The following is a 15,934-nucleotide window of genomic DNA, read 5'->3' on the forward strand; positions in this document are numbered from 1 at the left end:
TGGCCAGTTTTCTCCCTCTCTTGTACTAAAGTAGCCATTTTAAAAACAATACTTTATCTTCACTTATACTCTTTTTGATATCAGCCTCAGACAATTCTAGCAGCACTTCATACATAACCCCTGATGCTTCTGTCATGAATTTAGGCAGTTGACAAATAACTTTCAGTTTCCTTAAGGTTATTGTTTAAAGTTTTTCATCTTGCTCCATATGTCTACATTCTTATCAATAGATCTCCAACCTGCATGCTTTTAGCTCTTTGTACGTCACGAACATTTGCTTTATCCTTGCCGCCATTTTCAGAGTGTCAACGTCTCCTGTGTTCACATCTCCTGACACTCATTCAGGCCTGCAGACAGCAGTTCTGGGCCACAGCAGCGGTGGCAGCTGGGGGCCCCCGGGCCCTTTTAAATCGCCAGGCCCCTGGGCAATTGCCCTCTTCTGCCCCACTCCCCCCCCCCCCCCCCCCCCGTCAGCAGACCTACACTCATTTGACAATTAAGAAATGTTGACTTTTTTCCTGTTTTTGTTTTTCATTTCTATGGATTCCTTCATCTTCAGATCCTGATATATCTAGTCTTTTTTCTTGTTCCTGATCTGAAACCATTCCTCATCCCCTGCTGCTTCTCCTTTATTGCCCAAGGCAACTCCCACCCTCCACCCCTGCCGTCAGTTTCAATGTTCAGCCACCAGGGCTTCATCTGCCATTAGGCTCTATCAATCCCTGGTTCTCCTCTAGGTTCAGCATCTAAGTTTAATTGGCCCCTCCTGGCCCACAATAACTCATTCAAGATTTGCGTGGGATGGGCACTCCCTCACAAGGACACATCTCCTACCTAAAACATCAGTTGGCAAAGAGATGGGTTTATCTCAAATAACAGACCCTGCACAGAAGTTAGGTCCAGACTTCAAGAGGATGTTAAGAGCAAAAAGGAGTGATACATAAGGGTGTGTTAACAGAACCATAAAATAGGCAGTAAAGTAGATTCTTTTGTAATCACTGTAAAATCTTCCTCCTGGAAACCTTAAGAAAAACATTTATAGTTGAGAAATATATTATAGAAAACCTTTGTTTATTTCTTAAATGTGGAGATGGAATGCCCTTGTGAAACGCTTACTAAATGCAAATCTTCTAATGTAATTTCCTAATATAATTGCTACCATTGTAAATGGTAAAATGCTTGATGGACCATCATGGAATCTAATGTCCTTGATAAATTAATTACTAATGTAAGAAGCCATTTAAATAGAGTGTACTTATATTATTGGTGAATTAATTATTTAGCTATTTAGCAAACTTATGCAGCTACTCACCCAACTCAGGAAGACAAGAATAATCTCTACAAAATTGTTATGAAGAATCAAACAATTATTTAATAACAATTTTAAGCAAAAAATCTCTCTTTAAAAATTATTGCCTTCTAAAAAGATTGCTTTGAGAATTAAAGCATTTATGTAAAGAGCAGGGGTGTTTGGACTTTTTGAAAACAGAATTTCATTTCCTGTTTAACGCTAATAAAACTGAAAAAATATCTCAGAAAATAGACTGAATAAAAAGAATTTAAAAACTTTAAAAGTTTTCTGATACTTTCCTGCCACAGAAGAACAAAAACATTTAGAAGTGTGTTGCACGTTCATTAATCAGACGCAATTTCAGGAGCTGAAGATACCACCAAAAAAGCGTGGAGTCAAGGAAAGGATGACAGCAGCCAAATTTGAATCTAAACAAGTCTGAAAGAGGTGTTTTCCTATAATTTCATGAAAATAGGAAGGAGAAGAGTATAAAATTCTGAAGTGAGCACTGTTCACTCACTCTCTGCTACTATGCTGAAGCATTCCTCAACTCATCCAGTCCCTCCACAAGCAAGAGGCCACAGACAACTAAGAAAAAGCAGAAAACTATATCACACAGTATATAGCAAAGAAAGGCTACCTTCCAACCCAAAGACAATCACAGATGAGGTGAAAGAAGCCAAAAACACTGCCAAGGGATTAGATTAGAAAACTCTTGTAATGATTTTATTTGGATATTGAAATGATATTGTAATCTAAAATATTGACAGCTTCTCCTGTTAATCACCAAATGGTTAGACCATGTATTCCTGGAGAGGAGACAGAGGCTAAACACCTGTAAACAGAGAAATAGTGGGTTTAATTGGATTTAAGATATTTGCTAAATGGCCTGTCTTAAGAGAACGCCTTAAATGTCTTCTTCTTAGCAACTGATTTAAACAACTTTGATAGGAGTTAGTTAAGAGTGCTTACTCTGCCTTTTTATAAACTAGTTTAGGTTATCTTTCATCATAGGCGCCGACTCCGAAGCACCCACAGGGAAAAATTGGTGGGTGCTCTGCACTCACCGGCAGCCAAGTTCCCCTCCTTGCCCCCCGCCCCAGCTCACCTCACCTCCTCCCCTGAGCGCACCGCATCCCTGCTTCTCCGCCTACCTCCCAGTGCTTGTCGCCACAAAACAGCTGTTTCACGGCATAACAAGCTCCGGGAGGGAGGGGGGAGGAGTGTGAATGCGGCACGCTCAGGGGAGGGGGCAGGGAAGATGCGGGGCTGGGATTTGGGGAAGGGGTTGGAATAGGGGCGGGGCAGGGTGGAGTCAGGGCAGGGCCGGGTGCAGAGGGGTGGTCAAGCGGCCAGCAGAAGTCAGTGCCTATGTCTTTGACAACCTGACAGGATCCATCTGCCTTAAAATTTTGTCCATCCATAAATAGCTTGTAGTTTCCTATGAGATACTAAGACCGGACTCACAATAAGACAACCTGGGCCTCAATTTACCAAGAGCAAAAAGCCCACCAGAGGTGGGCTCACCCTGAAAAGTGTAATCTCTGTTAAAAACTCTCCACAGAGGCATAAAGAAGAGATTGCAACGGAAGTAGCCAGTTTATCATTTGTGTTCTGTCATTTGTGTTTTGTTTAATGTTTTCTTTTCCTTTCTTTAATAATAAAATAATCACACTTATGAATGATGGCTATTTTGCTTGGTTTTTATTGTCCCCTAAAGTATGTAAAAGAACCCCTGTAACTAAGAGTGGAGTCACCTCCCTGAATTGTCAGTGAGAGAGAGAATTAGTAAGACTGGCCAACCATTTCTTGTTTCTCTAGACTAAATATTTTTGGTAATTTTGGGGATAAAATTACTTGATGCCCACCACAGTTAAAAATTATCACTTGTCTCCCACAAAAGGGAGAAAGAGCAAAAGTTACTCCCCATTTTCTGACCAGCTCTAATATCTATAAGAAATTAGCGGCAGGACAAGCTACCTCCAGGCCACCCTATGGATGAGAAGATAGTTAAGTCTTCAGGCTTAGTCAGCCCTTTTTTCTCTTGTGAGAATTCAGCTAAAGCTGATGTCTACCTGTCCACAAAAACCTGGATGGGGCCACCAACCCACTTCAGATAAGCAACCAAACAGCCATCTACTGGCAGGGACGGATTTACACCTTACGCGCCCCTAGGCACAGCATCTTCAGTCTCCCCCTTGCCTCTCCAGGTGGGCCATGCCTGGAGCCCCCACGTTCCCATGTGGCCCTGTGACTCCAGCAGCCCTGTGTGGCCCACTTGGCCTCCAAGATGGCTGCTGTGACTTTTCACTTGAGGAAAAATCCACCCACCACCTGCCTGCTAGCTGTTCGCCACCACCCACCAGACCAGTCAGCCTCAGCCAGCTCAGGCTGTTCTGGTGCCACAGCGGCCTCTGGTAGGCAAAAGGCAGAACTGCAGCACATTTTCTGCAGAAAAAAAAATTCAAGGATTCTGTGCATGCTGCAAACGTCACCTAATGGGAGTGGGCACAACGTGAGACAAGCGGTGTGTGGGGCGTCTTGGCAGGGGACAGAGCAGATCAGGGCTACCTCCCTCAAGGTGAACTTTGGGCAGGAGGAGTGTAGCAGAAAAAAATCATGACACCATATTGATGACGAAAACATTTTTGCACCGATTCTTTCTCTCCTGTGGTGTCCAGTGGTCTCCCCCCTTTTCCTGCAGCTGCTGCCTGAAACAAGAGCTTGTTTCAAGCAATGACAGTAGCAGCAGCAAAAGGGGGGAGCCCGCTGGGTGCTGCAGGAGAGTCCTAACATTGAAATGGGAGCTTGACCACTTCTGGTGATGAACCAGTGCTCCCCAAACCCCATTGAAATCACTGCAACACACTCCTGACTCAGACGTTGTAAATCATCACTATGCATGTGCCACGGGGGCGGTGAAGAAGAATGTGCCATGGCTGCTATAGATTGTCTTTGTTCACATCATACTCATGAGGGACACACACACAAATATATAAAAATATGTGGGCTTGCTACTTTGGTGGGGCAGTGCCCCAACCCCCTCTCCACAAGAGCTGCCACTGGTTCTTTTTCAATAAACCATATGCTTTCCGTCTGAACGTCTTTTATTTTAATATAAGGAAAACAACAAACCAAGAAGGAGCAAAAATAAAGTCTCCATGAGTCTGGGTTGTGGCTGGCAATTGAACTGAGGGACCTCCATAGCTAAAACTTGGACCTACTACAGTTTGAGCAAACAAAACATGCCTTGTAGGTTGGGCCCATAATAGACTCACATCCTCTATTGCTTGGGTGAAGGATGGAGCATGTACTTCACACTGAACAGTAAATTACAAGAGCACAGTGTGTGTGTCTCCTTTATAACCTGGTTCAGAAACTCTGAGGACAAAATGGTTCCTGTCACTGAACACAAGCAAAAGTCTTAGAAAGCAAAGGCGTAACAGTTACATCTGTACATACACCACGATCTCTTGGCAGCATGTCCAGTTTTAAAGTTTCAGGATTATTGTATAAAAGGGTTTGGCAGATGTACAGTCTGTAACTAGATTTTACAGAATTTTCCATTTCAGGATACCTCGCTGATTAGGATGGGGAAAAGATCATTTTTATGATTAAAATGATGGTGTTGACCTTGATAGTTGAATTAGTTGGACTATATCGTTAGCGTGCTGCCAAACAAACTTTGTTTCATCAAATACCATACTGGTGCTTTTACCCTTTACCCCTATGCTGCTAATCTAATCTAAGAGTGACATCCTGGTCCCATTGAGGTCAATAGTAAAACTCCTGCCTCTGGGTCTCCCAGCCTGGATTTTCTCATTTGTCTCTGCATTTTTGGGTCTTGATCCATCCATTAGAGTCAATGGGAAAGACTCCTGTTGACTTCCCTGGCCCATTGACTTCCATGGGCTTTGGATCAGGCCCTTAGATTGTAAATTATTAAAGAGAGGGGCGGTGTTTAATCTGCATGCCTTTTAGGGCATCCAGAGCATGTTGCTGACACTTGTTATAATCATCCGTGACTTGCCAAGATTGCAATTTTATGTATTACAATTGCAACACGCGCTGGGCATTAGCAGGAATAGTTACATTGGATCACTCTCCTTCCTGATCATAATACCTCTGCTCTAGACCTTTTGGTAAATGTGAACCATAGGGGGAGGGAGGCTGAGGTAGCCTCTCGTTCTTTTAAAATTTCACAAAAGGTACAAAGGGTGACTTCCCCTAGTAAAACTCCCATTGACTTCAATGAAGCCAGGTGTTACCCAGAATCCCTCTGTGATAGAGTTCAGGGGCCCTAGTGGACAAGGGGTTAACTTTCGCTCCCTTGCCCTTCCTCTGACACAGATTTCCATGGGTACGGTTGTAAGAGAATGACCAGTGAATAAGAAACCACTACATAAAAGCTCTGATTCACTCTCCCATTTCCCATAGCTATGTCCTTTACAAATGAGATCCATAGCCACCAGACATTGCTAGGGACAATCCTAAACAAACTGGAGCTCTGGTGGTACCTGCATCTGAGCTGCCAAAAGAAGGCTTGTATTATGCAAAGATGTTTGGCTGACTCAGCTGGGTAATGAACAGACAGATCACCTGAGCTGCCTGGAATGAGACAGGGCCTCTGTGGGCTTAAGTGCAATTTATGAGCTCTCTAGGCCTTGTGCTGCTCTGGGTGATGCACCATGAATGAGGGTAGGTATTCCAGTGCAGCCTAGCCAAACCATTTTGCATATGTAATTTCTTTTCTCTTTAAAAACTGCAAAATTCCCTTTAACTGCCTCTCCCCGTCCCATATATTTAGAAGATGTTACGTTTCTATGGTTAAGCACTTGAGTCATGAAGTGCTAAAGTTAAGATTGCATGTGCAACCATAGCTGTGTTATCTTGGACATCTGCTCTGCAATTAGAACCAGTACAAAAAAATTCCATCAACAACTTTTTTTTCATGGAAAATTGGATTTTGACTAAACAAAGTTTTTCAGACGTGTCTGTTTTCCTATTTAAAAAAACCAAAGACCTCTACCAGCAACAACCCCAGAAACCCAGAAGCCAAAAATTTTCAGCGGAAACATTTTCAGTTTTTAGCTGAAAATGTTTTGGTTTGGGGTGAAAATCTTCAATTGTTGGTAGCTGAAAACAGAACAGTTTTCAGTCTGGGGTTTCTTACTGTTTGACAAAAAGTCAAAATTTCCTGCAAGGAAAAAAAAAATTCCAACAAGTCCTAACTGCAACACAGTCTTTAATTACCTAATCCCATGCTATCCGTCACAATAACATACCATTTTTCTATGAACTGATTATATGTGTCTTATTGTTACATGACTGAGTCAGAGCTCTGCAAGGGCTCTTGTGTCACTCGCTGCGGATATTGTATTTAAATACTTGTTAATAATAGCATTGAGATGTGACAGCTTATTTCAACAACCCCCTTAAACATCCTCAAAGGTGTGACCTTCCTTCACTATATTAGAAAGGCTTAATTACAGAGCTTGCTCAGACACTTTGAAGATAGGAAGTGCTTGTTAATTTGGCTTGTGCTACAAATCAATGCAGAAAGATGACCATTTAGACAACATTAAGGTTGTAAGGTCAAGCACACAAAAGTTAACACCATGATTGCTAGGATGACCCTAAGTAGAACATGTGCAGCTTCCTCTCCAGCCACTGGTTTCACCTTGCACAGGATACAAGCTCTCCTGGCTTAGCTGCAGAACTGTATGCAGTGTTGTTGTAGTCATGTTGGTCCCAGGATATTAGCGAGACAAGGTCTGTGTGAGGTAATATCTTTTAATGGTGTGATGGCGTGTCCACCCCACACAAGATCTGAAGGAGTTAAGGTGGCTAGGTAGGCCAATTAATTGCCCAGGCTGCACCTGGAAGAGAAGCCAGGGAGCAGGGATTAATCATATGTGACTCAGGTAGACAGGAACAGAGAGGGCCTGTATAAAGCCCAGGAGCTGAGAGCAGAAAGGAACTGTAGGGCAGTAGACTGTAGTCATTCTCAGTAAGAAGGGAGGTCTGTTTGGTATTATAGAGGCAGGTAGCCTACAGTTTACTCTCTGGGAGGAAGGAGTTGTGCAGCTGGCAAACCCAGAGAGGGAGGTGAGCCAGAAGGTACAAAACACTTTCAAAAGATGCGCCTATGACTTAAATTCATAACTTTGTGAGACACTAAGGGCTTGTCTACACTGGCACTTTACAGTGCTGCAACTTTCTCGCTCAGGGGTATGAACCCCCCCCCCCCCCCCCGGAGCGCTGTAAGTTTCAGTGCTATAAAGCGCCAGTGTAAACAGTGCTCCAGCGCTGGGAGCTACGCCCCTCCTGGAGGTGGTTGCACTGCGATCACACAAGCCGCAGCAGCGCTTTAGCGCTGCCAGTGTAGATTAGCCCTAAAAATCATGGTCTTCATAAAGGCACTGGATTTATGGCTTATTACAACAATCAGTAGCCAATTGACCTTCCTTTTTGTCCTATGACTACAGGGTGTTAATGAGCCACTCCACCTTGAATGGTCCCTTAGCTTAGAACATGTGCTAACTACTTGTGCTAAACTATCTGTTTGATCTTGTGTTTAGCTGTGATGCTATTAGTACCTTCCCCTGGCAAGGAGTTGGCCAAGGGAGTTCTCTGAGACTGTGGGGCCTATTTGTGTTCCCCTCTCTGCTCAGGTATCCGGGCAGAGTTCCTCTGGGCCATGTCTGCTGGCTCCCTTGACAGCTTTGAGGAGCAGTGGGTGCTGTCTGAGGTTCTCTGCAGTGTCCCTTTCAGGTTCCTTATTTTTGACTCTTTGATCTCCTCACACCTGCCCTTGTTTTTTCTTCTGTTGAACACCCTGTATCTATTTGAGTCCCGGATTAAGTGGCTCCTCTCCTTAGGCTGGGCAAGGGGCCGTTAGCCATGGGGGGTGGGATGGGGTGGGCTTGTATCCACCCACTTCCCAGAACCCAACAGGACAGGAAGAATAGCTCTGTGTAGTTTGGAAGCTTATGTCTCTCACCAACAGAAGTTGGACCAATATGATATTACCTCACCCACCTTGTCTCTGAAGAAATTGTACATTCTTTAAACCAGTGTGAACCTAATAATGCATTTAAAGGTTCTGACCTAGACAGGTCTAAATGGCCTGGAACTTGCCTACCAGAGACTGTATGTCTTCCTATGCCATACCGCCACAGCTATGATCATAGAATATCAGGGTTGGAAGGGACCTCAGAAGGTCATCTAGTCCAACCCCCCGCTCAAAGCAGGACCAATCCCCAGACAGATTTTTGCCCCAAATCCCTAAATGGCCCCCTTAAGGATTGAACTCACAAGCCAATGCACAAACCACTGAGCTATCCCTCCCCCCAAAACTTTTAGTGAAGTTACCAGGGGACTGCACTCCCTACCATTATAAAAGAGGGGGGATAGTGGCGGGGCACTCAGGACTCTGGAACTTGCTCTCTCTCCCTTGATCTGAAATAGCCTGATTAAGTTGGTGATCTTCCAGGCATGCTGCAATAGACATCTGTTTGATAAGGTTTCTGGAGAGGGCTGAGGGATACTTCCCAGAATGATGAAGACATAGGCGCCCACTTCCTCTCCATGTGCGGCGGTGGAGGGGGGGACAACCCCCTCCTCCGCCCCAGGCCTGCCCCAACTCCACCCCTTCCTCCAAGCCCCCACGCCTGCCTAGCCTTTTCCTACCCCCCCCCGAGCCCACCCTGTCCCCACTCCTCCCTCTCCCTCCCAACGCCTCCTGCACACTGCAGAACAGCTGTTCTGTGGCATGCAGGGAGCGCTGGGAGGGAGGGGGAGGAGTTGGTCGGCGAGGTCACTGGTGGGCAGGAAGCACTTTTTGGGGGGGGTAGCTTTGGGGGGAGCATCCATTGAGTCAGCGCCGATGGATGAAGGGGTCAAAACAAGTCTCTAAGTGTCTGCCTGGCAGAATTCTTGTTTGAATGCTGCTGGGGTTATGCTATACTATTTCTAAGGCAGCTAGAGCTATGTGTAGGCATCTTCATCATTTTTTAAATCTAAATAAGTAATTATGAGGACATTGACAATTTACAAATCTGTCTACACTTTTTATATCTAGTGTTGTTACAAATAACACCCAAGATCACTCTAACTGGAAGAGAGTAGAGAAGAAAAGGATATTTCTCTATTTATTAGTTTGTGCATTTGACAGCCCTTGGGGTAGTCAGTTTCATTGTTTCCTTGGTATAGTCAATTTCCCCTATTGCTTGTGTGTAAGGTTGCCACTGTGAGGTACAAAAAACTGGCCCATTTGGGATGATCCTGAGCCCCTAAAACTATACTGAGCACCCTGACAGATTTCCAGGGACAGTTACTTCAAAAAAGGGACAATCCTGGGAAAACCTGGACAGATGACAACCCTATTTTTGTGGGTTTTTCCAATTTAAAACAAACAAAAAAATATGTGCTTATGAAATATAGAAATTGGCAGGGGCAGTATCTGAAAATTGACAGTAGACCTTTTCCAAAATTCAATTTTTCAACTGAAAGTTTGCATCGTAGCTTTGAATTTCAATAAAAGTGAAAAACTTGAACTAAATTTTCATGACTTTTATTCCAGAATTTTTTTTTACCAGTAGCCCTTTAGCAAGCTGGGCAGGAATGCACAGCGCATTGTGTCTACGGCCCTGATCCTGCAAAGATTTATGCATATGCTTAACTTTAATGTAGTCCCAATGGGCCTGATTCTCCGTTACCTGAAGGATGCTTTACCCCATGCTAACAGTGTAAAAGAGCCTTAAACCAAGTGTAAATGTAATTTATTCCCACGTTAAGGCCCTTTTACAATGCCAGAGTGGAGTAAAATGGCCTTGGGGTAAATAAGTATCAAGCCCGTGAGTCTAATAGGACAACTCCTGCTCAATGTTAAAGACATTTTCTAATGCAATTTCTTGGTCTGAATTGCCTTTGTTCATTTCAAACAACTTTTTTTTCCAACCAAAATCATTAATCCTCAATGAGGTCTTATCCACGCCCAGTCTCTAGCTTCAACTTTAAGTATCTAAAGGGATATTGCTCCAACTTCCTGCAAAAGAAATCACATGCAGCAAGAAATAAACCATGGGAAAATTTCAGTCCTCAAAGTGAATGTTTTGGAAATAACTCTTTTGCAAAATGAATCATTCCGGATGGCAGCAGGCACCTGCTCTAACATTGCCCTTTGATTTACATTAGATGTAATAATAAGATCTGAGGGAGAGATTTACAATTATGTAACACTAAGGTTGAAATATTATGCACTCAGAAGCCAGGGAATTTTTCTGCAGCTCAGCTAGGTTGTATGAACTTGTTGTGTGGTTCATCCTGAACTAACACTGTTGCCAGTTTTATTTTATTGCAAGTCTTGCGATATTTGGTGTTTTTTCTTAAAGCTCCAGCTCCTGGAGTCATGAGATTATGTTTTAATCTCAGGTTTCATGGGGTGGGCTGGGGGAGAGGGGACACAAACCCCACCAAGTTTCTAGAACTCGTTGCAGAGAACAGCTTGAAAACAGGAACCCTAAAGACTAAAAAAGGAGGCAAATAAAAAAACTCCTCATACAATTAGCTCGTACAAACTTTTACAGTCCCAATGCACTTCACAACGTGTTTCCCCTCATGTGGAACCCAGGTCAGTACCCAGCTGATGAAGAAAAGCTGCATGCATTGTGTGTCCCGATCAGGTGCTCAGGTACTATTGTGTGAAAACAGTGATTGCAATATCAAATCCAAGGTATCTAGGGTAATCTGCCAATCAGTTGACACAAATATTACCTTTTGCAGCCAGAGGCTTCTGAGTTACAATAAAAATGATAGAAAACTTCTTAATGTTGTAAGGGATTCATTTAATGCAGAAAGGTTCCTCATCTGTCTCCCTATACTGCCCCAGGCACCCCCTCCCCCAACACACAGATGCATGCACCCTATTATAATTCTTACCTTGACTCTGGCTTGTTCTATAAACTCCAGGGGAGCTTTCCCAAACTCAAATGCAGCTCCCAACCAAGGGATCCAGCCACTAACGCAAGGTGGGGAATTTGGGTTTCTTGGCTGAAACAAAGCAAACTTGACCATAAGAAGTCCCAGAACCAATGCCAACAGAACAGCCATAGTTACGTCCATTTTCCTGCACACTGACTGGGGAGCTGCTCCTCCTGCTGCTTTGAACTGGCTGCTGCGGTTCCCAGCTTGAAAGATTGCCCAGGCTCAGTCCAGGACAGATGATAAGGCCTATCCGTCCTGTCAATGCCACTGGCTGATCACTGGCATGGAGACAAGATTCCAAGGCAAGGAACACAGCCGGGTTGTTCTGCCCACTGTGGAAGGGGGGAGGGAATTGCTTTCTAATCAGTGGGTGAGAGATTTACAACAGTTTAAATCGGCTCGGATTGCAAATGTTTGTCGTTATCTATCTTCAAAGCAGGGGTTAGAAACTTATTTCAACAGCTGTGAGCTACTCAGTCACAAATATATACAAAGAAACTTCCTAACCAACTGGGTGTGTATGTGTATAACAAGCGGCTGAGGAACTACATTTCCCAGAAGCCTCATTTGCAGCACTCAGTGATGCTATTGCCTAGAGTTAGCCTTGAGAGCAGCTTTCAGTGAGATTTGTAGTTGCACAAAGGTTCTGCTGCTGCAGCTATTGGAGCTTTAGGAAAATAACCTCGGGGAACCAGACCCTGAGACCAAGAACGCCCATGAACTAGTGGCACCGAGGTTGCAAGGGAGTTGGTGGTTTATTATTTTTCTATTTAAACTAAATGATGTTACAAGAATGTTGAGACTGCAAAGTGAAGTGCTCAGCAGTGAGGTTAAGGCAGCCTGTCCAGCTTTAACTCTGCTGCTCCATTGCGCAAAGGCACGCCGAGCCCATTTTTAGTTACACAATCACAGACTTTTTACAGGATAAAAGTTCCTATTAGTTCCGCAGCATTCCTGCCTCAGTCAGTGTGCAAGTCGGATCTTGTGCAGTGAATGGGATACCTGGAGCGCTAGCATTAAAGCTGCTTGTAGAGCTGGGTGAAATTTTTCTCTACAAGCAGCTTTAATGCTAGAGCTCCAAGTATCCCATTCACTGCACAAGATCCGACTTGCACACTGAATGAGGCAGATTTGGTGATACTGAAATGATTTGCAAATTTATGTCAAATTTGATTGAAATGTTTTAAGTAGGGAACAAAACTTTAAAAAACCTTTGAATAAATGAAAATACTTTGCTGCATTTCCAGCATTTCCTATATTACAAGTGCTTGACTTTGCAACCTAATAATGTTCCTTTAACACATAGTTTAATTATATTAAACTTGCGCCATAGCTAAGGTTGCAATAAAATTACTGTTTGAAGCCCAATTTTCATTTATTTTTATTGTTTTTGATGAATGAGTTGGACCCCTGCCTCATTCACTGCACCTGTTGCCCATGAAGCAGACCCTTGATGTACAAGTGGTCACTGGAGTCAATGGATACTGCACCTGCCACATGATAGTGGTATTGTACTTTATTTCCTGATTCCTGTCACCTGACCTGGGTCAGGGTTACATCCCTGTGACACTCTGTATCTCAGGGGAACACCCTACACCCCCATGTTCATCCTCATAATATAATTGTTGTAGTAAGTGAAGGCCTAGTATGAGGCCTGAGGTCTGAACTAGAGTAATGGTCAAGACTTCGCTAATATAAAGCAAAGTTAAGCTGTGAGCCAGAGGCAGGTCCTGCTCACAGAAGCTGGCAAGGAAAGGGCTGATGTTGCATAAATATATATTCACCTAGCAAAGTTAAAGTATAAACATGGTACCAAGACATACTATACTGGAACATTCCACAGATAACATGGAACAGGCCGACCCAACCCAATGACAGGGGCAAAAGGGTAAAATGATGGATAGAGTTGTTTTGATCGAACCAACATGTACAAGGTGAGAGGTGGCACCTTACTATGTAGAAAGGTTGTACCTTGCTGCGTAGAGGGGTTGCACCTCAATACGTCAGGAGTGATGTGTAACTTGTTTGTACCTGTGTATAAGAATGTATCCCTGGGGTGGTGTCTTTGTCCGGCCGAGGGGGCAGTGGAAAGTCCCGCCACTGATTGAGCCGGGTCCATTGCCAAGAGGCATCTATTAGTAGTATGCCCGGTAGACTAAGTAATCTACGGGGAACTGCAATTGTGTCCGAGGTCGCAATAAACCTAGTCGACGTGACTTTGCATCTTACTAGACTCTGTGGTTATTGGGGGTTCTCGTCGGGTTTGCTGTGTCAGCTATCTGCACAGAGCTGGGGCAGCACACAGAGGGAACACACGCACACAGCCGAGTGATATCAACATAGGAAAAAGCAGAGCACCACACCGGTAGCATCTAACAACAATTGTGTGGTATCCAATGCAAAGTTTGTCATGTCTGGTGTCTTCAGAAGGCTCATGATGCACTGTGCATTATTGTTATAGTAATATTATAGGTTGTAATTTCATGTATAGAGTTATGAGGCTGAAAATGTGTCCTCATGGCTTAAAACAAGCTCAGGCAAAACTCTCCAGGAACAGAGGGGCAGTTCACACCTCATCAGGGCATGTATGGGACAAATCCAGCCCAGCCTCACAGGAACAAAGGACATTGGCCTAGGCAGCAACAAAGGATCTGTTGGACTCTCGAGTGAGTCACTCCCCTTCCCTTGGTCAGGGACTACGATGAGGTAAAGCCAAAAGGGAAGAAAGAACATGATAAAAGGGAGAGACATTTGCCATGCTCTTCTTCTCTCTCTTCCACCTCCGTTTACAGACATCATCACCAAGCGACTGAAGCGCTGGTCAAAGGGGAGAGCCTGGCTGAAGGGCAACCAGCCAGCCTGTGGTGAGAAGCATCTAAGTTTGCAAGGGCACTGAAAGTGTTAGGATCAGCTTAGAATGCGTTTTGCTTTTATTTCATTTGACCAAATCCAACTTGTGCTTTGACTTATAATCGCTTAAAATCTATCTTTTGTAGTTAATAAATTTGTTTGTTTATTCTACCTGAAACACTGCATTTGGTTTGAAGTGTGTCAACTCCCCTTGGGATAACAAGCATATCAATTTCTTTGTTAAATTGACGAACTCATATAAGCTTGCAGTGTCCAGCGGGCATAACTGGACACTGCAAGACGGAGGTTCCTAGGGTTGTGTCTGGGACCGGAGATATTGGCTAGTGTCATTTGGTTGCACAATCCAAGCAGCTTGCATGCCAGAGGCTGTGTGTGAACAGCCCAGGAGTGGGGGTTCTCACAGCAGAGCAGGGTAAGGCTGGCTCCCAGAGTCAAGGATTGGAGTGACCTAGTAGATCACCGGAGCAGACAACACCAGGGGAACGTCGCAACTCCTTCCCCAGGGGAAGGTGCCACAGTATCAATGGTTACTATTTGACCTACCTCATTCACTGCTGAATCCAGAATTGTAGAGAGAGCTCTCAACTACGCTAAGACAACATAAATTCAGAATAAGTCCAATGGCTTCAGGGAATTTACTCCATATTTGTAATTTGATAATAGCCTCGCACTCATAAATTACATGTATTTTCTCATGCTGTGGTTAGGAATAGTGAAACTGTCTCTCTCAGGGCTTGTCTACACTTACAGGGGGATCGTCGAGCGGCAATTGATGCATCGGTGGTCGAAGACCCTCTAAATCAACTGCGGATCACTCTCCCGTTGATTCCTGTACCCCACCAGATTGAGAAGTGTAGGGGGAGTCGACAGGAGACTGTCTACCATCGAGATTGTGTAGTGTGGACCCCGTGGTAAGTAGATCTAAGCTACGTTGATTTGAGTTACACTATTCATGTAACTCAAATTCCATAGCTTAAATCAAATTTTCCCTGTAGTGTAGACAAGGCCTCAGTATTACCCATTCTAAATATTTTACTGAATTCTGCTTGATGAAATGATAGTAAAGACATGGGGACTGTGGCGTTCTCATGGGCTATTTTTCCTACTTATGCTTCCTCCTCTCCCCAAACACTCAAAAGTGAGGAAGTGCCAGAATTAAAGTTTTCTGTGCAAGCTTATTTCATCCCCCTTGTGCATATGCATAATAATACAACCTTTAATTCCGTGTTCACATACATTTTTTCCATTGGACCTCTGCCTCATTCAGTGCACAGGATGGATGGTACTCATGGAAAGGTATTTGAACCTGCTGTGAACATGTATCCCACACACCTCCTGGGTGTAGTGCTCGGTCCCCTCTAGTGGCACCGAGACCACTTAGAGATTAGTTTCAGAGTAGCAGCCGTGTTAGTCTGTATCCGCAAAAATAACAGGAGTACTTGTGGCACCTTAGAGACTAACAAATTTATTAGAGCATAAGCTTTCGTGGGCTACAACCCACTTCTTCGGATGCATAAGAAGTGGGTTGTAGCCCACGAAAGCTTATGCTCTAATAAATTTGTTAGTCTCTAAGGTGCCACAAGTACTCCTGTTATTTTTTAGAGATTAGTGAGTCTGCTACAGCCTTAGCTAATAGAGTAGAGGCTGATGCATTTAGCTCCAGATGTCCCCGGTGCGATCCTGCCCACCAACGACCTGGGTCAGTCAGTGTTAAAAACACTAAATTATTAATTTCCTGAGGGGCTTTTCTATGGCACTTATCATGGTCCTATCTGGTTAATAAGT

The 15,934-nt window shown here is 44.0% G+C and overlaps 1 protein-coding gene across 1 annotated transcript in view; it reads right to left on the reverse strand.

Annotated features, from left to right (window-relative positions):
• LOC135876672 (24-hydroxycholesterol 7-alpha-hydroxylase-like) overlaps positions 1 to 11,416 on the reverse strand; it is a 45,722-nt gene extending 34,306 nt beyond the window's left edge. Inside the window, exon 1 of the mRNA XM_065401954.1 lies at positions 11,234 to 11,416. Within this exon, the coding sequence (XP_065258026.1) occupies positions 11,234 to 11,416 (183 nt within the window). The remainder of the gene's footprint in view (positions 1 to 11,233) is intronic.
• Positions 11,417 to 15,934: the final 4,518 nt, after the last annotated feature.

This window comes from Emys orbicularis, chromosome 3, assembly GCF_028017835.1.
Source record: "Emys orbicularis isolate rEmyOrb1 chromosome 3, rEmyOrb1.hap1, whole genome shotgun sequence".
Taxonomy (NCBI): domain Eukaryota; kingdom Metazoa; phylum Chordata; order Testudines; family Emydidae; genus Emys; species Emys orbicularis.